The 26,473-nt window shown below is 44.2% G+C and overlaps 1 protein-coding gene across 1 annotated transcript; it reads right to left on the bottom strand.

Moving 5' to 3' along the window:
* Window positions 1-513: 513 nt before the first annotated feature.
* On the bottom strand, window positions 514-26,473 carry nipal2 (NIPA like domain containing 2). Its single transcript, XM_079274665.1, has 11 exons — window positions 26,318-26,473; window positions 15,661-15,729; window positions 14,078-14,246; window positions 7,008-7,067; window positions 6,191-6,312; window positions 4,643-4,739; window positions 4,238-4,373; window positions 3,924-4,012; window positions 986-1,049; window positions 815-906; window positions 514-657 (listed from the first exon to the last, which is right to left on the bottom strand). The coding sequence occupies exons 1-11, from the start codon at window positions 26,426-26,428 to the stop codon at window positions 557-559; spliced, it is 1,110 nt and encodes a 369-aa protein (XP_079130791.1). The 5' UTR covers window positions 26,429-26,473; the 3' UTR covers window positions 514-556.

The raw sequence follows: 26,473 nt of genomic DNA, 5'->3' as shown, positions 1-26,473 counted from the left end.
GAGTTCCGTTGCTCTGCAACACTAAAGTTTGGCAGCAGTTGAGTGTGGTAGAGTGAGGTTTATGTGAGGGAAAGATGGGCGGGCACTAGTGCGTTTGAAGAGAGCTCCGTTAGATCGTCCTGGAATGTGGTTTGAGAGAGATGCATGCTGGAGGATATGAGTGAGCAACAGACACCAGAGAGGGTTTACAGTGTAGAACTTCTACTGAGCTACTTCTGTCATTTCATATGAAGATAATCCACTTCACTCCAGATCACCACCACACATGTAGGCGTGTGCCCGTCTTTGAGCCTCCCCCACCAGTAGAGGGCAGCAGTGCACTTGTTTTGCTGAATTTCATGAACTCTACACACTGAAACAGCAGATCTTGTTTGACAACTGATCTCACACACAGACCCATTTACTGAACTGTTGAACTTAATACATGTTATATTGGAAGACATTTACCACGGTGCCCTCAACCCTTTTTTCTCAAATTATGTTTAAGTACCCGGGAGGAATTATGCACACACACACAACTCCACCCAATATTGCAGCCGTGACAGATGGCGCGCCCCTATAAGTCGTCGGGGGTCCGGCTGCACAGGAGTTTGGCTGTCAGCGATCCGTATGTCTGAGTCTTGGCCTCCGGCTGCACGTGGTCTGTGTGGCTTCTCCCTGTGAACAGACAGCACAGCTCATTAGATGGACCCTGCTGCCAGGGCTGCACACATTAGCGGTCGAAGAAATCCAGGGTCACCGCTGGCCAATCAATACAGATGGAGTATGTGTGTAACACACGGCATTGTGAATAAGAGCGGATTTAAAAACTCACTTGGAATCTTCTCCATTGCGATGAAATCTTGTTTCGTTATTTTTGGCCTGTTTCGGGCTATCATGAAAACTCCGAGGAAAGACAGGAGACAGCTGCAGGGAGTTTCAGGGAGTGACTGTAAATACTGCAATTTAATGAGCTGCAAATACTGGCGTGTGATTGGATACTTACCCGAAAAGAAACATGAGAATGTTTAGTAAAGCCAAGCCTTCAAATTCCTGGTAAAACACAATCCCTGCAAAACGGAGACGGCACATTAAAATGCATTTCACTTCTCATAGAACACCAACCAGCCTAATGCCCAGGGGCGGACTGGCCATCGGGGATACCGGGGGAATCCCCGGAAGGCCGACGGGGTTTGGGCCGGTCTCTGACATCGCCGGCCCGACTATATTATATGCTTCACAGAACACGTTCAATTGACTCGAATACCGAAAGTCAATAATCAGTGAAAACTGCATCAACAGTATAAACTGACATTATACTACTCCTCGCGATCCGAGGACGCCATAGCACGGCTGGACACGACGGTGCTTTTAAAAACTTTTCTCCATAACCGCGGTCTGCGCCGTGCGCTCGTGCCGGGCGACGGTCGGGGCGGGGCCGCGGAGGTGCGAATGGCCGCCGTAGACCGGCGAAATACAGGGGCGGCTCGACTGTCACGGCGTCCATGAATCGAGAAGGACTTCTTACTGGAACTGAAACGATGTACTGGGATTCAATTCTTTGTCAACAAAGAATTTGGTAAGTGACAACTGCGTTTGTTTTTTTACATCTGCAGTAACGTTTTTATGACTAATATTTGATGGCTCGTGCTCTTGTGTGGTGGAATGCGTGGATCCGCTGCAGGTCTGCTGGATTGATGTGCTTTGTTGTCATATGAATATATGTGACTGGTTCTTATGACTTTGTGGCTGTCATTGTGTTAATTACGTTGATTTGACTATGCGAGTTACAAAGCGAGCTCAAACGTCTGGCACGACAGTGGGATAGGCTGAAGGCATCAGTATTTGAGGAGTACACAACCAAGACAACAGAACCCGGGCCGGAGGATGCTGAAGATGAGGCTGAAGATGAGGCAGAGATGGTTTACAAAAAGTGCTCATCTTGCAAGGACTGTCCAATCTGTTGCTACCGAGTTCTGAAGCAGTACAACCTCCTGACAGATGCATACCACATCATAGGTCTTGCATACAGGTTCCTGATTATCCTCTCTGTCACACAGGTAGCATGCGAGCGAAGCTTTTCGACGCTGAAATATATCAAAAACAGGCTCAGGAGCTCGCTCTCTCAACAGCACCTGGAGGCTTTTATGTTGATGGCTACTCAGACAGATGTTTTGCAGATGCTGGACAGTGAGAAAATCATAGACGGTGTTGCAGAAAAGAGTGAGCTGCTGCAAAAACCGTGCATTGAGTGGGCAGCGCGCCGTGTATTGAGTGGGCCGGTCTGACAGTATCCCGGGCCACTTTTTCCCCCCAGTCCGCCCCTGCTTATGCCGATCATCTGGAGTGCTTTGTGAAACAATCCTGAGCACACATCACACTGGGATGACGAGAGGAGGGAGTTTGATTATTCACTGAATGAGGAGCAACATGTTCGGCGGGTCACCGATTAACCCTCTCCAACAGAAAACTCTAATCGACTCACTTCTCCTGTGCTCACGTCAGCGTCCCTGAGAAAAGCAATCATTTTCTTCAATGTGGAACAACAACTAATCTTCGAGGAGTCCACCCCCAGATGTTCTTATGCTGCCAGATATAATACATCAGCAGTTTGTTGTTCAACGCAGTCAACTGCTGGTTATGTGTGTGGATGGAGAGCAACATCAGAGCGGGAGATCCTCAGAAAAAGATGAGTAGCTCAGATCACCACACGTCTTGTGACGGATGAGTCTCTGTGTAATGACACAGGACGTCAGTGTGGAAATGAGCCGTTGCTCCAAAAGCTGATGTTTTAGACCGCTGGATCATCGGCTGCTATTACACTCCACTGGAGCTAACTAGCAATGACGTCACGTCATCAGCAGTTGATCGACCAGAAGATTAAAACAGAAGGTAATGGATTTGGTAAGGACGGGTCCATTTAAATCCTAATAAAACTAATAATTAATAAAGCAAAACTGCTTTTTAAAAACAGCCTGAATTGATGTTTTCAGATTGAACAAAGAACATTATTCCTGCCAGGATAATGGAGACCTGACCTGGCAGAATACTGCTAAACCAGGGCTCCTAACTTCACACATACGGGAGTGAATCACCATCTTGACTGCGTTGTGTTCGGCCGTGTTGTGTCATGAATCGATTTCAATCATAGCGAGCCAGCACATCATCAGAACAAGTGTTTGAGCTGGGAATCAACACACCATGAATCAACAATGCCTCGCAACACTTTCTGACTTCCTCAGCCCATTGGTGAATGCAGGACAAGAACCTTTAGCGCATTTAAGAAACACTTCCGAATCATTTCTCAGAATTTTCCTGGAAAGAATAATTCATTTGGAAAAGCTGGAATCTGAACTGTACCATACTATCAACGGTGAAATAAATTAACTCGTTAGAAGCTTTTGGGTGGAATAATCCTTTAAAACTGCAAATTGTTGGACAGAAATTTGAAGTATTTGGGTGAAAAACAAGCCTCATCCTGAGCTTCCTCTTTTTATTTTGAAAAAACCCCACATACAGAGTTCCCTGTTAGGAAACATTTGCCTCCTGTGGCTTTTATATTGAAACACGAGGGCCAAAGAGGGGTGTGTCCATTCCTTTTAACGGGGCAGGGTAAACACAGGTGTAATTGATAACATTAATTGTAGCCCTGTTCCATTTAGGCCCTGGTGTTGAGCCTTTTACATGCGAGCCATCCAGAGTTAGCGAGCTTTGAACTTTGAACTAAAACTGTTACCATCGTCAAAATGTCTGGCTGTTGCATGTTCAGTTGTCAGGATGAATATTTCCAACAGAGTTCTGACAGGATCAGAGCAACAGGTGTTTCATTTGGACAAGTCACCGTGTTATCTGGTGATTTTCATCGGATTTGTTGACAATGTTATTACTTCAGCAGGAAAACAGAAGGCAGTGAGTAAAACGTGACGGCTTTAAAGGTGACATACCTGCAATAATGGCACTGGCGGTGAAAAACACGAAGTTGATAGGAACCACCTCGGTGGCATCAAACATTTTCATTGCCTGATTGAGAAATCTGTGGAGAGGAGATTTTAGAGCTGCAGTGAACAGAAGGACTTTGGTTATAGAGACAATACGTAGCGGCCTATTCATCCGCCATGATACTGCAGGTGCAGTGTCATCATTTCCCTCAGTTTGTTCAGGAACTGGAAAGTCCAAATTACATCCACAGCATGTGGCAAGCACGAGGGATTTGAGCGAAGAGGCTGAAAGAGGAAGAGGGAGGAAAACCTTGACTAACTTGATCTGGAAGGCGCAGGACGCGATCATGATGACGAGCATGACGTAGAAGATGGAGTAGGTGAGCTGCAGCTGGCCTGTTATGGACTCTGTGATCATCCCTGACAGGGCTTTGACTGAGATGACTGTCTGAGAGGCTGCGGCAACAGAGAAGCAACAGAACACATCAGCATATAGCCACAGAGGACTTGCTCATCGGGTCATGCTGATTTGTAGAGGAGTTTTAGTGAATTACTAGGTCCCCCCCCCCCCCCCCCCCCCCCCCCCCCTCCATCGTGCTCCACTCAGCTCTTAACTAAAGCGATCCGTTTTCGGTAGCCGGGCAACAAAAGCATCCTCTGACTGCCTAAAAACGGCTTCATTCAGAACCTCTGCCCTCAACCAGACAGCTTCCATTTGTTCATACCGAGCAGGGCCACCAGCAGCATCACAACGACGATGTTCTTCACATTCCTCCTCTTGTACACGTACAGCAGGACACAAAAGACGATCACCTCTAAGAGCTGTTGAGAGAGGAAGAGAGAGGGAGCGGATACACAACTCGTTAATCCAACTCGTTTCCTCCAACTCGTTTCCTCCAACTCGTTTCCTCCAGTTTTGCACAATCTGAATTGCACTGGACTTGTATTTTATACTGCCCGTTTTATCTGTGTAACAAAGTGCTGCACGCGGGCAGTGAGCGGCAAGCTTTAATTGAAACAAATGGCCGTGTCTTTAATGAAGAGGGGCCCGGGGCCGTCCTCGTGAGTCCTGCAGCATTCTGCTCGAATGGATGGAGGATGAAGAGTACAAAGGTAGGATTGAGGGGACAAGCTGACCTTTTAAAACCACCCGTATCTGTGTAAATATGCTAATCAGAGGGCCTATTTAAATGGTTTTAGAGATACATGTCGAACCTAACACTGCACACACTGTGAATAACACCGACGCTGTTTCATAGTCTCCCAGATGAAATAGTTTGACCATAGTATGACCTCTGGGAGTAACGAGAAGACAGCGCTGGATATTTCCCTTCGCTCTGATTAATCTTCATCCCGTGCAGCCGGAGGTTGTTCCTCCGAAGGGCTGATGTGTTTTCACGATGCACTGCCAGAAATGGAAAACAGCGCACCCTCTCACACACCATCCATCACTGCAGCCCGACCCAGAGGCTGCGTCGATGTGAAAACATCTGTCCGTCCATCTGCCTTTTCCTTCCATCCGTTTGAACATTTCTCTTTGGGTTTGCATCCGGCAGCTCTTTGGTTTCTCAGTGTGTTCACACGAGTTCAGCACAGAGGGCTCGACGAGAGTGGAAAGTGGAATATGGTTGAGAGAGACGCTGCTCCCTGAATAATGACAGCACTGCTACCCGGGGCACGCATTCACGCGAAATACTGTGAAATGAAAAGTGTATAAATGTCAGAAATGCAAACGGCTACATCGGCTCTCTGCTGCTATCACGGGAGGCCTGGCATCAATGGAGACGCAGCAGGACGTGTATGACCTGCTGCTGCAGACATCCTCCTTTTAAAAACATCGAAGAGAACAGCATCAACATTTACATTTTAGCGCTGAGCAGGTTTTCAGAAAAAGCACTTTGTTTGAAAGCCATCTGTATGGTAATAGCTATGTCTGAGCCATCCCTGCCTGCAGGAGAAAGTTGAAGTAGGAGAGCCTATGGGTGTGTGTTCATGCACTTTCAGACCATGAGGTGGGGGCAGTATTTTTTTAGATACTGAGTGGAATAACATAGAGAATGACTGGACTGGCTCCACACTTCACAAACTCCATGAAACACAACGGGCTGACTGACAGCAGGTCAGCAGCAGGTCTGTATGCAGGGACACGTTTGAGGACATTTCAGCAGTCTGCTGCTACAAACGGGCGTACAACGAGCCGTCTGGACAACAGTAGGTCTGAGACCAGGCTTATGTACAGGTGTAATTACTGGACTCATTAAAGGCTCACATACAAGGTAAAGCAGGAAGTACCAGCTGACGACGTAGTGCTGGATCAGTTGGGCTGTGATGGGTGTGGTGGTGTGGGGGGCAAACGTCACCAGGACATACGTCCCTGTTATGGCCAGGGAGCCACCTGTGGAGGAGAGACAGCGGAGGGTGGTGAGATTCTGGTCAAATGGTTCTAGTCTCAGAACTGCTGCAGTGGCAAATAATGTCATGATTTCAAAATCTAGACAACTGCATATGTTTGGCTGTTCATAATGAAGGTGATTATAAGATCTGCTGCAAAACCTGAAATTTCTCTTGTCGTGCAAAACATACACGCATGTTTTCGATCTCTGGCAGCCACAGTAGTTTATTTAGGCCTGGCCCGGGACTAGTTGTGTTGTCTGGTTTGACATATCAGCATGTTGCTGCTCAATTTACTGCACAGCAATTACAAGTCAACAGCTAAGGTGCTGATTATTAACCCAGGAAACCAACAGCAGGCTGTGTGGTGCTGATAGACATTTCCAATCCAGCAGTTGAGATGCTGCGCCATTGTGACGACCAACACGGCATTTAGCAGCCCTCCACAAATTGTTATGACAAACAGTAGCTTCTCATAAAACAATAGGGTGTCTGTTGAATAGATTGTGCCTTCTTCTTCTTCCCCCACTGGCAGAGACAGACAGCAATTAGACGTTTTAACAATGTTCGATACAAATGATTCGATCTCCGTCTCAGGATGGATTTCACACTGAGATAAGTCACTTTGACATGTCTGAGCTCTTTGGATGCTACTCCTCAGGTAAGTCCTCAGTGATCCAGACGGGAGCGTTTGCTTACCAATGATGTCAGAGATGCGCATCTTCTCCTTGAGGAACATCACAGATATGAAAACGCTGGCTGGGAAGAGAAAATATTAATTGCTGTTAGTTTGACCATCAATGAAACACAGTTTATATTCAGTCTAGAATATCATCTGAACTCGTACACAGTTCGATCTCACTTTATTTAAAGCAATGAGACCCCTGGTCTAGACACTAAATCATTTGAATTGTAGATAGATCTCTGTTTATCACGACCACAATCGATGCTTGTCCCCTGACAATAAAAACATAATTGGTGTTTTTTGTAGCCTCATATTCTGGATTGATTTTTATGTTGATGCAACGTGTCAGTTTAATCACAAGCAGGGTCGGATACTTGACTGACAATTGTCTTGACGAACAAATACCAACAAACAGCGTTGCAAGCACGCTGGCTGCATCCTTGTGAACTGTCATTGGATGAGGAGTAATTCTATTTCACTGTGAGAATATCACCACAATGTCCCATATGTAACGTTTGGACAAACAAACCATATGCAGTACACACAGAGCACTCAGGCATGCACGCGTGCCGTGCACACAGTGAGACTATGTGCAAATGTGCATCTGCATAAATTGATCCGCACACGATGCTTGACAGGTTTGTAGCGATCAGCCTGATAACATCTGTCAGCTTGCTCCGATGAATGGAACTCGTTAGGACTTCATAAGCATCACATCAGTGAGGTGCTATTCCTCGCCACACTTTTCATGAAGCCATGCGTCAATATCACTGTCAAAAACAGCAACGCTGCAATGCAATCAGTGTCACGTGGCCCAGATTAATCTTCTTATGCAGGGGGGGGGGGGGGGGGCTGTGTACGACTTTTGGCTGTCGACGGATAGCGAGAAAGGCAGACGTGTATAATGCAGAAACACAGACACACAGATCAACATGGGTACGGATGGGTGGACTAACTGCCTGAGACAGAAGAAAACTAACTGGAAGATAAATTGTCAGTGGACAGACTGACGGCAGCATGTCAGCCACCAGGAGGTCAGTTTATGTAACACGCTGTGGCATCCATGGTCCTCAACACTGAGCAGCACAACTACACCCTAGTTGTGCATCCTTTACTGTAATTGTTTACAATTATGTTGTAACAACATAATCGTAAACAATTACGTAACAACTTGTTACGCATTCCAACATTTCAGCTGGGGCAGATGGGAGATTTTGGAAGCGGCATGTGACGGCACGCAGACAGACTGAAGAGGAAAACTTGCTGCATGACACTGAGAAAGCACACAGTTTGAGTTTGTGTACAGGTTATGGCACCATAATAAGATTAGCTACAGAGCATAAACAGCTCAATATGTTTATGCTCGCACAAGCGAGCCACTCTCGGGATTACTGTGGTGTTGTGGCATGATGGACACTTTATCAATATGGATGTTACTCATTGACTGTGGAGCACGATTGCAGTTTTATTCGCGAAATGCTTCAACGCGAGGGTCGATTTTAGTCGACGGTAATAAACCTGAGCTCATAGAAAAAAATAGAAAAATTCAAGTTGAATGAAGCCAAACTTCCCCTGAAGTGTGCTCAGTCAGTGTCTGTGACTCTGAGGAACATCATGCTGATGAGTGTCCAGAGGAGACGTTTAAAACAAGGCCTGGTGTGCATGATGCCGCGGGACATTACTGTCAAATTGGAAGTTTATAAAGTAATTCTTAATGGTATTCTGATGAAACAGTCACTTGTTCAATATTTCATACTGTGAGCGTGTTCAAATATACATTTAGGAATCCTTCTTTGCCTCTGGGGCCGGCTGGATCCAACAAGTAACCATGGCAACTCCGTACGAAGTGAGATTCACACGGCTTGATAAAATGAGGACTGTGGTAACCTCTGTCTGTCACTGCTCCAGTGTGTGTGTGTGTGTGTGTGTGTGTGTGTGGACTGCCACTCTACGTGCTCTCTCAGATGTGTAGTAATGGGACCATCCCTGTGGGAAAACACACCGCGTCAAACATCCTTCCCCCACATGCATCTGACATGAATGGATGAGAGCAGTGAAAGTTGAGCTGTCATCTCCCAGAGAGGATATAATACAGGAAGTGTTGCCATGCTGCACATAATGTGTTGTTCACAATGTCACAAAACAAATGTTGACTTTTGAAGGCTCTTTTGTCCCATGAAGACACGAGTATTGGGCTCGGCTTTCACAAACTCAGAAATTGTTAAATGTTGTCGTATAGATGCTGTACAGGTTTTTTAAATGTAATGTTAGATCTTATCAAATGAAATGTGCTAGTTCTGAGCCTGAAGGACACATCTAACTGTGAAGTAACCAGGCTGTTCTCACACCTACAAATAAATGTGCTGTAATTCGTAGATATCCCAAGAACCCAATGTGTATGTAATCTTTGTAATCATGAACCAGGAAGAATAAAAACTGCAAAGAACCCACAGCGGATGGACGGGAGTATTGTAGGACGGATCAAAGAAATATCTGTCTTTCAGCCGGGACACTGCTGTTCCTGCCGCGTGTGAAACGAGTCGTCAACCATGATTTATTAGTCATGTAATTCCTGTATTACCTTTGTTACCGAAACTTGATATTTTTTTTCTGAGTATTTTAAGATCTAAACTTTAAGAAGTATTTTAAGATATTTTCCTAAACCTAACCAAGTATTACACAATATTTGAGTTCAAGTAGTTTTGTTGCCTCGACCTAACTGAATTGTTTCCTGTGAAGTATATTTTGAAAAGACAGTATGCATGTTGTGAGGGGAAGTTGACTTTTATAGGAAAACGTAAAGAAAAATGAGGAGTAACCTTTTTGTGAGATATCATACGACTCGTTGTAGGAGGATACATTGAATACATTTTCACAGCTTTCATATTCCCAATGAAAGCCAAAGATCTATTCCAATTGATTGAAACCAGACGGCTTCACACAGCGACAGCAACACATCTAACTCAAAGATACAAGCGCTGCAGGGTGAACAAGGGGAACAATGCTGATGCAGTGAGTGGATCAGGTTTCTGTGTATCTCCAGCATCCCTCCCTCCTCTCTCTGTCATCTGACGGAGAGAGAGCCGATGCTCTGCTTCATACAACAAAGATTTGGGGAGGCTGCTGTCATTCCTCACAGAGAGCGGTGGGCTCCGTGGATGAAGACAGCGGTAATCGCTCGCCGTGGAGCGTCGGCGTGACATGCGGTGAGAGGCGGCTCCCCCAATCCCGTCTCTGTGCTCCTCTCACTGGGTATCTCTGCCTGTTGTCTCCTCTCATTCAAATCTCTCCCCTCCCATCACCATCCTTTCTCCTCTCCTCTACCAATTGCCTCCCTCTTGTTTACTCATCCAGGCCTCCCGCTGTCCTCCCCCCTGTGAGCCTTCGCGCAGCTCTTGGAAAACAGGCACAACAGCGTCGCGGGAAGTGTGTGTGTGTGTGTGATAAGCGTCTGTGGTCTGAAGAAAACCCGCTAGACCTGGTTGTGTTTACACACCACTACAGTTATGCACACATTTCTGTGTGTGTCTGCTCATTTGCGTACAATATGCGAGTCAGCGTGAGGCGAGAAGGGAGTCCCGACGCAGACAGCATGCACATTCTTTTATTCCCCTCGGCTCCACTTGTTAGCCCTGAGGGGGCAGACGTCATCCTCTCCCCTCCTTTTCACCCCTCCCTTCATTAATTCTTCAAGATGCTCCTTCAAGAAAGAAAAATGTCATCAAGATGGTGGCAGCTCCTTAATTTAATTACATCTCTATGATGATACCAGTAACCATTTCCGAGGGAATCTTTAAACAATGTAATTATCAAATTAAGGGTTTTTTATGGAATGACAAAAGGCCGAGAATTAGTATGGAAAAACTCTTTGCCTCAAGAGATAGTGGGGGACTAGCTCCTCCAAATATGGAAATATATAACATAGCATTTGAAATGAATAAACTAGAGCGGCACTGGGCAAATTATGAATCGAACCCCATGTGGGTAAAAATGGAGCGGGTACTGACAGCGCCATCTCAGGTCATGGACTCGCTATCACAAAAACACAACAAAACAACTCTCTCAGTGGACATGGGCAAGAGCACACAGGAGTCTGGGGATCTCTCAATACAAAGAAAGCTACTCCTCCATATAACACGCCTCTCATCAGGGATTTCTATGGGATACATGGCTGGCAAAGATCTCTATGGAGATGGCTCATTTAGATCATTTGAGGACCTTAAAGAAACATTTTATTTTAAATGAGAAGTAGGATTTCTGGAGGTATTGACTGTTGAGGAGCAGCATAGGTGTTTCAGTGTTTGGAGTGAAAAGAGAAGAGACAGACGATAATGAGATTCAAGAGCCTCTAAGTGCTTCCCGTACATTACACTCTGCCTCTATATTTTAGAGGAAAATGTCAAATTCGAAGGTTCGAAGGTGATGCCTTTTTGGAAGGTGTTATGGAAGAAACTAGAAGGGTCAAACGGCCTTTACCAGAATCCCCACAACTTTGTCTACTCGGAGAGAAATCGCTTATGCCACCAGGCCTTACCAAAACAGAGATCAGGCTGTCATTAACTGCTTTTATTGCAGCAGCAAGGCTTATTCTGCTAAAGTGGAAGAGCCCACACACGGCCGGCTTCACAGAATGGCTCAAAGTCATGACAGAGACAGCTGCATTTGAAAATATGATTGCCAGGGTAAAGAACATTCCAAGCAGAACTGACCAAGCATGGGGACATCTGATGGCTTATACAAGAGATTCACTATCTTAGAGGAGGGGTGGAGTACTCGTGTGTGGGATTCACGTGTATGGATATGGAGGTACATGAGAAAGATAATTAATGGGGTGCCGGGGGTGAGAGAGCTCTTGTAGCTGCCTTTTAAGTTCAGTGATGAATGTCAATTTTGTTTCTTTTATGTCATCCTTCAAGACACACTCTAGCCGCACGTTATTCACGCCCACTGCAAAGCAACCCTAGTGTCAAGCAATTAGCGGTTTTCATAGGGTCCATAATGATAGAAAAGGGAAATGAGCACAGTAATTGTTCACCGAGAGGTCACCGCTCGCTCAAGCCAGTACGACGCCGCTCACACAACGACAGCGAACGAGAGGTGCAGCCTTCTTAAGCGAGATTAGTGGTTTTCGTTCAAGGCTTTTATTTAACACCATTCATCTGCTTGGTGAGAGGCGACCGTGGGGAAAGAAATGGTTGGAAGCGTCGGCGTGATAGCTGTCATTTACATCATTTATATCCATGACTCACCGCCACCTCCTCCGGCGCGGTGAGCGATGGGTGGCTCGATGCAGGAAGCGGGCCTGCTCAATATTAAAACCCCTGTTCAACGTGTTTGCATTGATCGCTGTAGCAACCGGGCTGGCTTTTGTTTTGATTGGCTAATGAATCGGGCTGAGCTCATGACAGCTTGAGTTCACACTGTGGGCTGTAAAAAATGTTTTTAAAAAGTCAGAAGTAATTGAGCTCACCCATGAGAGTTGAAGGCTGGAAATGTATATATTCATCTTAATTGAGCTAGGAAAAGAATAAAAAGGCAGCGACACACTGACCTGCTGTGTGAGGCTGTGTAGAGCGACAGCTGGTAGTGTCTTTATGAAAGCAACGTTTCTGTGCGTCAGAGAGCCACAGCATCAGCCTCGCCAGCACAGATGTGTAGTCGTGAGGATGGAAATAGCACTACTACTACTGTCAATACAGAACTTCATTAATGCAATGTCCTGTTTATTTTTTTACAAGGTGCTGTATAGATTTGTTTCGTCCATAAGTATACACCAAGAGACTGCACTGATGTTTAAAATACATAAGCGAGTACCACCAAAAAAGACAGGCATTGTTGCAGTTTCAACACTTATCGCTCTCACGCAGCAAGCTTTTCAGACCACTGCCTTGTATTTGCTGATTAAAGATTAAACAATCCCTTATTAGTCGCGCAGTGGGGGACTAATAATGCAGAGGACCCATCCCTATAGGGAGCAGTGAGCTGCCCATGACAGGCAGTTAGGGGTTCAGTGTCTTGCTCAGGGACACTTCGACACAGGACACGTAGCAGCTAAGGATCGAACCGCCTTGCGGTTACCGTACGAGCCTCTCTACCCAGTGAACCACGGTCGCCCACCCAAAGATGGCATCTTTGGGATGTAAGATGTCCCAAAATTGACTTTGGTCAAGAGGTTGTGTGATTCATTCGATCGACTGTGAAATGATTAACAGGACAGAAAAGCAGAAGAAATTCACTGTGAATTGCTGAAAAGGTTTACATTTTAAGGCATCTAAAATAATTCACATAAAACAGGGAAACTCAATCTGTCTTTGGTCGATCTGGTAAACTTTAATCTAGAGGTGACAAGTCAAAAAAAGGGATGGAACCACTGCATGAAACAAATGCATTTTTTATGAATTTACTGCAAACTCATTTCATATCAGTCAGATGTTTAACCTTGTTTAAGTTCACTCTGGTTATTAGGCAGACTTCAGTTGGAGTTGCCTTTGTAATCAGTAGTACAGGACATTTAGGCTGCGTTGTTGATTCCTTCTTTTAAACCTGATTAAACCATGGTTTAACTTTAAATCATGTTGAACCAAATACATAAAACATATGAATATATAGTCGTAGCTCAAATTTCATGCATGTACCTGTATGTATATATCGACTTGAAATACATTTGTTCAGTAAACTTGACCTCTTTGATTAGATTAGATTCTCCAAAGTTTTCCAGTAAATGGTAACTGGCATGGAAGGGAAAATGATGAAAGGGATCATGACAAATTGTATCCATCTGTTACTGATAATGGTTTTTAAAGTAAAACGTGAAAAGCTTGAAAGTTCAACAATGCCTATTTTTGAAGTCGATTTTTTTGGAGTGACAAAAAAGTCACTGAGACTTTGTTTGGAAATGTGTATCTGTTCTGTACTAGCTCCCTTTTTGTATTCATAATGCATCTGAATGAGCTTTTTTTTCCCTCCAGATAATACCTGACAGACTTTCAGCAAGGCAACGCTTCCTGTTGTTCCCAGAGCAAGCAACCTTTCCTCCGGCCTTCGTGCATGAATAATGTATGAGGGGGAAAAAGGTCGCGCTCACCTATGACAGCCACGCAGCCCAGCGGGGCTATGAGCGATGCTGGGGCAAAGCCGTAGGCAGCAAAGTTCCCCAGCTCCCCGACACCCATGAGGGCCACACCGCACCACCACACCACAGACATGTAGTAGGGCTTGGAGCCTCGCTGAGTCTGACGGATGTGGGCATATTTCTGTCAGGAAGAGAGGGAACGGGAGCCAGAGGCATCAGTCAGATTCAGCAGATCTGGAGAGCTACACAACATACACCACATTCATACATAACTTTACAGCTTTACACAGCCACATATATTACATCTGACAAATATGGGCAAGTTTATAATTTGATACAGCATTACAGAGGCTGTCACACCATGACACTGTCTGCTGATTAGCATTTCATCTCGGAAGTGACATGACACTAATTAAGCAAATCAATGAGGTGGGAGGCCATACAAGGCAAACTCAAATGTACACCTCTTAATGCTTGTGATGAAGCCAGGCATTTAATAACCTCTGTTTATGTGTGTCAAACATTATGATTCTGTCTCCTCTCCCCCTCTCCCCCCCACCCAGCCGCACCCTTTCAAAATAAAAGCCCCATGGATTAACTGTATTTAAACAAGCTCAAAAGTAGGCTTTTTTGTTAAAAAAATGAATGCTCTTACTAATACTGCGACAACTACTACTGCTGCTGCTAATATAGTATTACTACTACTGCTACTACTACTTCTACTATAACTTTTGCTGTTGCTACTATTACTACTACTGCTACAGCTATTACTGCTACCATCAATATTATTACTACCACGACTGCTGTTACTACCACTACTACTATTACATATACGACAACTGCTACTACTACTGCTATTCATGCTACTAAAAGTAGTAATACTACTACAGCTATTAGTACGACTGCTACTAGTACTACTACTACTGCTACATCTTCTACTGCCATTACTATTACTACTACTACTACTACTACTACTGTGATATTAAATACTACGACCAATACTACAGCTATTACTATGACTACTGATACTATGTCTTCTACTACTTCTTCCAATTACTAATACTTCTACTACTAATAATACTTCTACTACAACTACAAATATCACTGCTGTTACTACTAGTACTTATTCTAATGCTACTAATACTTCTACTAATAATACTTATACTACAACTTATACTACTACAAATATCACCACTGATGAAATGTTTTAAGCCACAGAAACCGTTCGAATATCAAAATGTTCAGCTCTTTCAGGAGAGGGGTGGTGTAACTTTTCATAGTTGGAATCTTTAAACTTTTTGAATTATTAAGCTTTTTGCAATTTATTTTAAAATTGGATATCTATTTTCAGCAATGTTTTCACAATTCATTTCAAATTTCAGCATTCCAACGCATTTTCAGCAGGAAATGCATTTTCTAGTTCTAATAGACGTTCAATTCAATGAGATCCTGACGGAGTCTGCTAAAGAGAGAGCAAACTGTCAGGAGAAAGGGAGTCTGTCAGCGCTTAAGGACTAGAAAAAGGGTCTTAACAGGCGTCAAGTGCCTGCTGGGTTGGAGTGTTTGCTGTACAGCTGGATCCCAGTGCTTCCTACCTGTATGTTGAGTGAAATGCTGATGAGCATATTCCCACATATGGAGATTATGATTCCCAGGAGATAGGTCTGTGGGGAGAGAACAATAAACAGGCACAAGATTAGGGGTCGCTCTACTTGTCACACAACAAACACCCCATAATACTTTTAGCAAGCCTTCCCTCCAGCTGTCACATCTGTCATTTCCGTGACAATCACAAAGACTTGCTTCATTGGTGCTCTGTTCAAACTCACTCGTGTGTGTGTGTGTGTCTGTGTGTGCTCCTGTGAAACAGAGACTTCTATAGGGTTTCATGATATCAAACTTTTAATTCCCACACACTCAAATACAGTAAAAGGCAACACACACAAACACACATATGCCAAAACACAAACACCCCCTCATCCTCTTAACTCTCCCACGATATACAACACCTCACAAAGGTGTAAGGATGCAGGTTGGTACACAAATTTGGGCACACAAACACCCTGGTCGTGACACATAAGCAAAGGTTTGGGAATAGAACTCCGGCAATGTGCCGTGCATTGTTGGTAGAAAAAATGCATGGCATTGTTGGTAGAAATTTGGACAAGATTGAAGTGTCACACAGCCATGCTAGTGGCTCTTTCAGGCTGTACTTAGGCAGCTAAATGATAAAACGTCAGCATACTAACAATGACATTGCTAAGATGCTTATGTTTGGCAGGTAAAATGTTTACGCTGTTCACCATCTTAGTTCAGCATGTTATCATGCTAACATTTCCTATTTAGCAATAAATGCAGAGAACAGTTGAGGCTGATGGGAACGTCACTAGTTTTGCAGGCATTTGGGTCGAAACCAAAGTATTTGACAAAGTCAAATTGTGGGCTTCATCTTCTGGAGACCGCGAAAGTCTGCATAAAGTTTCGTGGCAATCCATCCATTAGCTCTTTGGATATTTCAGACCAAAGCCGCTAGAGTGGCTAACACGCATGTCAAGCTCTTGAGAAATGGCAATTGATTATGCTGAACTACCGGTTCAGGTCAGGTCAAAGGACTGCCAGGGTGGTGAAGTGTGAAACAAACCGCCGGTACCACCCAGACACTTTTTAGCAGCTCATGGACTGGGCATTGGAGGGAACAGAATCCTTCACAGGTGCCTACCTGGATGACATTGTTGTTTTCAGTCTCACGTTGGAGGAGCACATATCTGAGAGAAGTTCTACACTGGCTGCAGCAGGTAAGCTTGCTGAGAGTTTTTTGCTGAATGGGTACTTTTGTTTTGGGATTTTGTTGCTGTTCTGCCTGATGTGGTAGATCAACTGCTCAGCAGCTCAATCAAGGAAAGTGGCCACAGGTTTGCCTGATTATGTCCTGTTAGCAGGGAGAGGCCGAAGATAGTTCTGCAGTAAATCCCATTCTACAATATTTGGTGTGCTCACTGGTGTTAATGGCTGCCCATAGACATTGAAATGTCAGCAGTAGCTTAGAGTTCATGTATTAATGCTATGTTCATTATTCTGTGTGATTTGAATGCTTACTCTGCTGAGTTCACCCTATTCTTACCTGGGCAGGTGGTATGTTCCAGTTAGGTGAGCCTGAGAAGGCTAGAATGCCTTTCACTGGAGCAAAGGGGGAGAGAAGAGTTGACAGCTTGCTGTGAGGCTGCAGCCTTCTTTTGTTTGGTGTTTGATTCAGTTATGTTAAGTTTCACTGGCTTTCATTTTTGCCCTTTGTTTCAGTGAACTTTTGAAAAAATAAATACCACTTTGTTTGCACTACTTGGGCAATATGGCCATGTTATTGTAGCCAACTCTCAGCAGGAAGGCATAATTCGTGTTTAAGTGATGGAAGGAGAAACAGGATCCACTTGCTTTAAGTGTTCAAGAAAACGTCAAGCTACTTTCCCCCCATATACTGGGAAAATGATTGCCAAGAGGAAATTCAATTTTAGACCATAAACATACTGGTAGCTGTGCGCGGACCAAGTTTACAAAGAAATGAAAGTGTGCAGTGGGGGTGGAATGTGAATGATTAAAAACCTAAAGAAAGAAACTCAATCACTGTAGAAAAAGTAACAGCAGCCAAGCACATCCAAGTATTTATCTCTTGAAAGAGCATTATGAGAGAGAGCGAGGGTAGAAAGAAAAGAGAGAGGGGATGCACAGTGATGGGAATTAAAACAAAAGACTAGGAGGAAGAGGAGCTGCAGAATAACAACAATAATAAGGGAGGGAGAACAGTATAGTGAGAAAAAAACGGGAGAGGACAGCAATACCAGGTATAAATCTAGTGGACTGTAAGACGTCGCAAAAGACACCTCATTCAAACGCAAAGACAGGCTGTGACATATGCAGGCAATTTGCTCAAAGTTGTTGGAAGATATTTCGTTACCAAAACAGAATTCAACTCACCCAGCTGTCTGCCCACGTAGCAGAGGCTGAGTTGCGGCGATGTCCTCGAAAGTGTGTGTACTGGTAGTTGTGTTAGCTGATAGCCAAACGCACCGTCCAGAAGAACTACTGGAGTCAGCAGGCCGTCGATGGCAGTATAAAACCGGCAATAAAAGTTGTTTTGAGAAAGTGAGTCACCGCAACCATGAGAGGTTCTTGAGCATGCAGCCACAACTGGCTGAAGGTATTATGCAGTTTGCTGCAGCAGAATGCTAAATCAGCCGTGGACAGACACAGAGTTGCACACACACACACACACACAATCACATGATCCTCCTGGCGGAGATAATAAAAATAGAAAGAGAGGAGAGGGAGTCAATGCTCAGGTTCAGTTGTCCATTCTGCGAGATAAGACGGGCAGTGGGTTATTGTCAATAATATCCATCTGATACAATGAGACCAATACTGTGATCAAATGCTACCAGAATGAATGGAGTGTAAATGAATTTGTCTGGTCTCAAAACACAACAACTGATCACTATCACATGATCCAGAGGTAGTCTAGAGCTCTGTCAGAGCACATTATTAGGCATCCTCAGAGAGAGTATGAAACATCTCTTCACACCCCTGAGGGGAAGGATCTGTCATCCTTCCTCTTTGAGTCATTACGCAAAGACCAAAGCTCATTCTGCTTTTCCCGTCAGCCTCAGAGACTACAGGGAAGCATACAAAGGAATGCCGGACAAAACAGTTTCATAATATTTTCTTTTAATGAGACAAGGTCTTGTCCTCATGTGTGCTTCATCAGTTTCATGGTAGTGCCTTCGTCACTGATCGCCCAAATCACTAGATTTGTCCTCATCATTGGCTCACGAATGTCCAATCAATATTACCGTATTCCTAGAGCCATACCTGGCTAGCTTGATTAGCAGAAACTTGACATCAAAAACATAAAGTGATGCATTTCATCCAGTATAGAATAAAAGGCAAGGAGGGCCAGGGTTACCCAATATTCTATTGTCCAATATTGTCCAGAAAAATCATATGACAATAACTGAGTCCCACATTTGCATCGCGGATTGGAGTTCAATTAGGGTGTCACTTGTATCCGTCTACATGTGTACACATGACAGGAATACACTATCATGGTAGCCTGTAGCTGATACAATGGTTGATGTGATACACCCCCGTCCACTGCCATGAGAGACAAAAGTCCCTTACTCACTTTTAAGCACACAAGACTTCCCCACAGCCCATTTTCAATTAGTTTTGACTTATCTGGCCCAACAGCCCGCTTTAAAGTCAGACCACTTGTGTTGTACCCTCTTCATTGCATGACACAACTCATCATGTCCTCACCAGCCTGATAAACATTTTAAGCCTGGTGGATTTCTGAGTAATTTTGAATTCGAAACCAGCGCATACGCGCCTCTATCTGACAGTGTGCCTCTATCTTCTCCTTGCCCTCTGCTCACCAAGCCGGATGAGTCCACTCACCTGTAACAGAGGCAAACAGGATTTTGACTCCAGCGTGTGTGTTTCTGTTTGTCTATACATGTGTGTGTGATAATGCTTGCGATGCATCAGAGGTAAAACAGGATTTAGGAGGAGGTGGGGAGCAGATGGGCTCCCTCGGAGATTCCTCTGGGAATGATATCATCACATCAAGGTAAACGTGTGCGCTTGTGGGTGTGCAATGAAAGACTCCATCCTCAACTGTTGAAGCACAGACGCCGTCATCCATCAGGCCAGCTGTGCTCCGTGCACTAAAGCAAGATCAATAACCCTTGTCAAGCTTTACAGGACGAGGAGGGTAAGTGGCCCGCTGCTTTGCTGTTACGGAGGCCACGAGGAGGCTGCTGGTTGACACTGAGAGGAGCCAGGAGGCATAATGAGGTGTTGTGTGTGGGAGCAACAGTGTGTTAAGAGGACACTGCTGGAGGTACAGACTTCACACAGGAGATGTAGTAGTTTGAAGTGTGAGGACAGGTGGAAACCTCTGATTCTCCTGAGTGAAGCTAATGCAGAAGTGTCTTAAAACTTGCATTATCTCTAATGTCCATCAGGGGGCGACTCCTCTGGTTGTATAGAAGTCTATGAGAAAATGACTCTACTTCTCTCTTGATTTATTACCTCAGTAAACATTGTAAACATGAGTTTATGGTCTCAATCTCTAGTTTCAAGTCTTCTTCAATACAGCATGATGTTCATTTCGTAAGTTATGGTCCATTTAGAGTCAAACAGACCATAAAGCGGGGGATGCTTTAGGGCGGGCTTACTGTGATTGACAGGTCTCTATACCAGAGCCGTATATATGGCGTGTCTACGTCACTCCTCCGCAAACCAAATATGGTCATTTCCGTTCATTGGTTGCTAAAAAAAACAAACGGCCGTAATTCAAGATGGTGAAGGCGAAAACACTGAACCGGAGGCTTCATACTGCAGTCCACAAACCAATGGGTGACGCCACGATGACTACGTCCACTTCTTATATACAGTCTATGTGTGAGGGGGGGATTCATCTCACCGGTTTAACTGGATTCACTAATGTTAGATTAAGCTTTGCCAGTCAGTGAATTCAATCTTATTGCAGTAAAATGATTCTTTGTCTCAGTGTTGGTGGGAGAGAGAGAGCCTGACACTGAACACCACAGAGGCAGAGCGAGAGGAAGATAAACAGAGAGAGGGAGAGAGAGTTTTCCTGTCACAGGAAGAGCAAACAAAAGCAGTTGAGGCAGGCGAGGCCGGTACACTGGGAGTGGCGTTGGTTTGTAGCTTACTTAGCAAACACTACCCACTTGACTTTACCAAAGGAAAGCAGAAGCAGTGCACTGTGCTGTACTCCTTTGGGTTTCACCCATGAAGTTGTCCAGAGCTGAACATTGTTTCTGCTGTTACATTCATGATAATTCATCTATGCCATGGTGGAACGTAACTAAGTATATTTGCTCAACTACTGGACTTAAAGGGTATATATAACTCACTTTTTCAGTATTTGTGCACATACATATCTGGAGAGTATCTGGAGCGCCTACTAACCACACAAACTGAAATAATACAACACAGTCAGTTTGTTTTTGGCGGCCTGGATCAGAAACCATGTGATTCAACAAGCCATTTAGATTTAGCTCCCCTTCCTATGTCACATGCAGGCTCATTGGAATATACTGCCCACAGCTTACCGTTGCAAAGGAGCGCCAAAGAGGTGAAAATGAGCATGATGTTCTCTTTAAAAACTTTACATGAGCATTAGCATTCACTTCTACTCTATAACACTTCATATTTTAGTGTTATTTACTATCTATGATTTAAGCATTACAAATGAAACTACTTAGAGAGAGCAGTTTAAATTAGCCACAGCACATTCATAACACAATATTGCATCAATAATTATAAACCCATAATGTAATGTAGGAAGTTATTAGCTAGAGGTGATGCAGTGGTTCCAGCTCCATGGAGAGGTGAAACTTCACACTAGCATTGCATGATAACAGATACAGGCGGCTGGCCCAACATGGCATTACCTCCTTATATATCATTTGGAATGAACTGGAACCCAGATGTTGGACAGAGTGTGGATCAGCACTTGCACACCATGCCTACTTATGTTGGTAATGAACATATATTAAATTGGGACCTTTGGCAGGAAGGATTCTGGTTTTGTTTAAAAGTGATAACCATCTCCTGGAGATCTTTATGGCTGCAAATAACATACTGCTACCAATCGCCAGCTTCGGAGAAACCTTCCTGCTATGGACCTTTTCATGGGAGACACCGTCGGCTTTCTACCTCATGACTTTGTCCTGTGTATCAGGAGCTCTGTTATATTTAAAACGTTTTATACATTTCATTAAAAAACACAGTTAACACTGGGGCCTTTCTGCATGATGTGCACTTTCCCCTTTGATACTCTGACTGTATTCTACTCCTTCTTTAGTATCTCTATTTGAACTCTTATCCGCTTGTTTTCTGCTGGACTTCTCCTCTACCACTCCAGGGTGTGCGTTTGATTTGTGTGTTCTGTAATTGCAGGCTTGTTCCAGGCCAGCCCAGTGAGAGGGCTAATTATACTCCAGCTTTCCTTTCAGCTTTGTCAAAATGTAATTCATTTGTTCCTAAGTGGGATACGGTTGCACAAAACGTCACCAGAGAACAATTGACACTGACAAGAACTGACAAACAACACAGCGCACAATAACTCTGAACAGCACGGCTATAGGTAAAAATGCTGCTGCCAGAATCTGAAGAAGAATCAACCAAAACCACTGTGAGACTCAGAGAACTGGCTTCTTTAACCCGACATTTGTGCCGATAGTGAGGAAACCAGAAAACACATCCAAGAACGATCCCAGTGTTATCTTAGTCAGCGCTTAAAAGTCATGATGACACAACCTCAAACCAGTCCAGTGGGTTTGAAAGTCCAGCGCTTTTATTCTGTTCCTCTCTGTACCTTTTTTAATCAAATGTCAGTGTATTTGGTCAATTCTATTACATAAATGTCAAAGTTAAAGACAATTTGAGTTTCTCTTAAATTCTCGCTGGACATTTTGCAGCCACAGAGTACATGTTTGGTGTATTATAGGGCTGGACGGAGCAGCAGAACCTGATTAAACAAAAAGGCACATTACTTCTGTGTTCTTGTGGTCTTTACCTTCATTTACATTCTTACTGAAATCCTGTACCCCACGTCTAACCTTTACATTATCATCCTCATGAAGGCACATGAAACACTACACACACAACTTTTGTGACAAGCTATTTTTCATAAGGGAAACTGTGACCGCTGGATCAGAACAGAACACGTCTCTTGCCTGAATCTAAACTAAGAATGAGGCAACAGAATGGGCCTTAAAGCTGCTGGAGGGACTGATCCTCCTCACTAGGACACTGACAGAGAGAGGCAGACAGACAGCATGGCCCTTTGTGTCCACTGACAATGGGGATCTGTCCCCTCCCTGGATGGGCGGATCTCTGGATGAGGCCCATCCGTCTGTAGATGGGCAAGGAAGGATAAAGAGAGAAGGATGGAGAAGACCAACTATTTATGTTGCCAACCTTAGTTTATGTAGTCAGTTTTAATGTTAGATTATATCAAAATATGAAAATTCTTGGCCTGACGGCTAATTTAAGCGATGGATGGATGGATAGATGGATGGGTGGATGGATAGGTGGATGGATGGGTGGATGGATGGATGGATGGGTGGATGGGTGGATGGATGGGTGGATGGATGGATGGATGGATGGATGGATAGATGGATGGGTGGATGGATGGGTGGATAGGTGGATGGATGGATAGATGGATGGGTGGATGGATGGGTGGATAGGTGGATGGATGGATAGATGGATAGATGGATGGATAGATGGATGGGTGGATGGATGGATCGATAGGTGGATGGATGGGTGGATGGATGGATGGATAGGTGGATAGATGGATAGATAGATAGATGGATGGATAGATGGATGGATGGATAGGTGGATGGATGGATGGATAGGTGGATAGATGGATAGATAGATGGATGGATGGATAGATAGATGGATGGATGGATGGATAGATGGATGGATAGATAGATGGATGGATAGATGGATGGATGGATGGATGGATAGGTGGATAGATGGATAGATAGATGGATGGATGGATGGATAGATGGATGGATGGATAGGTACTTTATTAATCCTGTAAGGGTAATTGGTTTTGCTACAGCAGCATTCATAGGTGCAGGGAAATTATAAAGCAAAGCAATGGAAATAACCGAGCAAAAATATTAAATATAAAAATGCACAATATATACAATACATAGAATAACATTAAATTAACGAACTAAACAACAGTGCAAGATTAAACCAAACAAACAAACAAAAAACAACAACATTTAAGTGCAAAGAACATGTTCACTGTCACTACTTAAGCTACTTTCTGATGAAACGCAGACTGTGAGCAAGGTCAACTGTTGACCTGTACTATCAAGGAACACTTGAATTGTGTAATGTACTTCCAATAATACAAAGGTCTTGGGGATGATGGAGCATAATGTTGCTATTCTAAGAACCTTACAGGAAGCCAAGGCCAAAAACATGGAGCCAGCAGCTGTAGAACCACAGAGATGGACAGACAGACTGACAGAGCGACTACCATGTTACCAAGACAAAGATGAACTCAGCACAGTGATGTGGCCAGGTTTGTTGCAGAATTATTTCTGCTGAACAGTTTGTCTGTAGTGGTAAAGTTCCATCATCCACTTTCTCCATCTCCCATGGAAACAGGCAGTGTTGCTCTTAAAGCAAATTCTGCATAAATGTAACTCATTTGCACCAGGCGGCGACCTCCGGGTCTGAAACGTGAAGCCAATGCTGAAGTGCCTTCAACTTGATTTCTTTTCCCCTAATGACCATCAGAGGGAGACTCTTCTGTGGGTCTGGGAGTTGTCCACGCTTTTTGAACTTTAACCCTTTCACAGTGTGTTTTCACTTCATAAAAGTTAATTGTAACATTTTGGTCAACTAAAAATGTCTTATTCAGTGTTCGGTTGTACTTAAGATGGCGACGAAAACAAAACCAAGGAGAGTTAAAAGAGGAGATGCACATGTCATATCATTGGGGTACAACATATGCTGGTCTGCACTTGCACAAAGGCTCACTAGCTGGCGCACGAGTGTACCCGAAAAACGGTTCTATCAGGCGGAGCACAACCAAAGAGAGCCCGAGCGGATACCATCTCTTTATTTCATCGCCGTCCACACAGTCACCCTCCAACATCGCAGCTCTAGTTGCACTGCGCATGTGCCAAACCCCATAGCTCGACACCTTGTTCCAGCCCTCATTCAATAGCCTCACCCAAAAACCATGATGGCAACTGCTAAAAATCAAGATGGTGACGGCCAAAATGCCAAACTCGAGGCTTTAAAACCACAGTCCACAAACCAATGGGTGATGTCATGGTAACTACGTTCACTTCTTTTCTACAGTCTATGATTTTGCACCATAAAAACATCAGACGTAACCACAAACAGCACTTATATTATAAACCATTGACAGACTGAGACGTTTAACTATCAGTGTGCATCACCACAGTCAGTTGTCTCTTTGGGACGTGTGGACGACTCTGTTCACATCCCTTAACAGGTGAGCCAACAATGAGACAAGCTCTCACAACCTTTTCAGTCCACCAGTGCGGCTGGGAGGCGGTCAAAGTGTGAGACAGACAGATATATTGTCCCCTGGATGTCGGGGTGTTCTCTCTGGGGTGGTGGGTAGCTGGGACCATTAGCCAGCTGGCTCAGGACTCTTACAGTAGATCTATTCTCTCCCAGCCCACCCATAGGCCATTACTCATTACTCCCGCCTCTCACTCAGGAAACACACGGACAGGGGAAGATGAGCATGAGGAGAATGTGTGTGTGTACAGGAGTAGGAGGGCAGAAGAATGACACACAGGACATTAGTAAACACACACACACACACACACACACACACACACACACACACACACTTACATTACCATACAGAGCTCAACTCAGCTTGAAAAGTCCACTTGCAGAGTTAAAAGTCCAAAAGAAGAAAAAGACCTTTCAACACAATGACTTTGTCACGATCACTTTGGGAAAGAGTTGTGACAGGTGCCAACACCGATATATCCCGGCGCTGTCTGGCTTCCTCATTCACACTGAGTGCTCATTACCCAAAGAGCTTTGGTGGTGGAGGTTATATTTTGACTTCCAAGATTTCATTTTAAGACTAACTTTATCTCCTCTTAGGGAAGGCAGTTCCTGAGAGTTAGTCGGGGAGGAGCATCCTCACTCTCCTTATCTCTTCAATCCTGATTATTGCAGTAAAGCTGAACAGGTGGAATCGGTTCAGAGTAGGTTTATATCACACACACAGTAAGCAAAGGAAATATACACATCTACATAGAAATAAGCAAAACATACTGGTCTTATTCAGTGACATCTGGGGGAAGAAAGATAAGGGTGACACTGTACTTTGTTTTGTCATTTTTATATTTAAAGGAAGCATTGTGTTCTTAAAATTATGTTCTTTATTTGCCTTTAAATGGCATAAATGCAGCGATATATACAACATACCTTCTTATATAAGTCGACACATAAAAAGATCTATTGTCAAAGAGTAGGTTGGTTTCTCGCACATTACATTCGAGTTCTTATCAATATTATGCATTAACCTATTCCACCATCTCTGAAATAACCAAGTAGTATCTGCTGTTTCACATCACACTATTTATTCTCCGCTCGAAATAAACTTTGTCACCTTTACCTGACCGAACAGTTTGAAAGCTCGAACAAACTCACCCGGAGTGGGTTCTCCAGGATCTCCCCGTGAGCCTGAGGCGTGGTCAAGTTGAGAGCCGCGGCTGGAGCGCTGGAGTTCGCCATGTTGTCCGTGACATTTAATAAGGACATAGTTTAGTCGACTCTCTTCACATCGCCGTCCGCTGTGTCTCACCT

Source organism: Melanostigma gelatinosum, assembly GCF_949748355.1.
Source record: "Melanostigma gelatinosum genome assembly, chromosome: 9".
NCBI classification, from domain to species: Eukaryota; Metazoa; Chordata; class Actinopteri; order Perciformes; family Zoarcidae; genus Melanostigma; species Melanostigma gelatinosum.
The sequence above is the reverse complement of the archived record's forward strand: the minus strand, read 5'-3'. Positions and strand labels throughout refer to the sequence as shown.

Coding starts and splice junctions, on each gene's coding strand:
- nipal2 (XM_079274665.1), bottom strand. CDS start 26,428: ATGTCCTTATTAAATGTCACGGACAACATGGCGAACTCCAGCGCTCCA. Junction 6,313..7,007: donor GCGCATCTCTGACATCATTG/GTAAGCAAACGC, acceptor TCTCCTCCACAG/GTGGCTCCCTGGCCATAACA. Junction 4,374..4,642: donor GCTGCTGGTGGCCCTGCTCG/GTATGAACAAAT, acceptor CTGTTGCCGCAG/CCTCTCAGACAGTCATCTCA.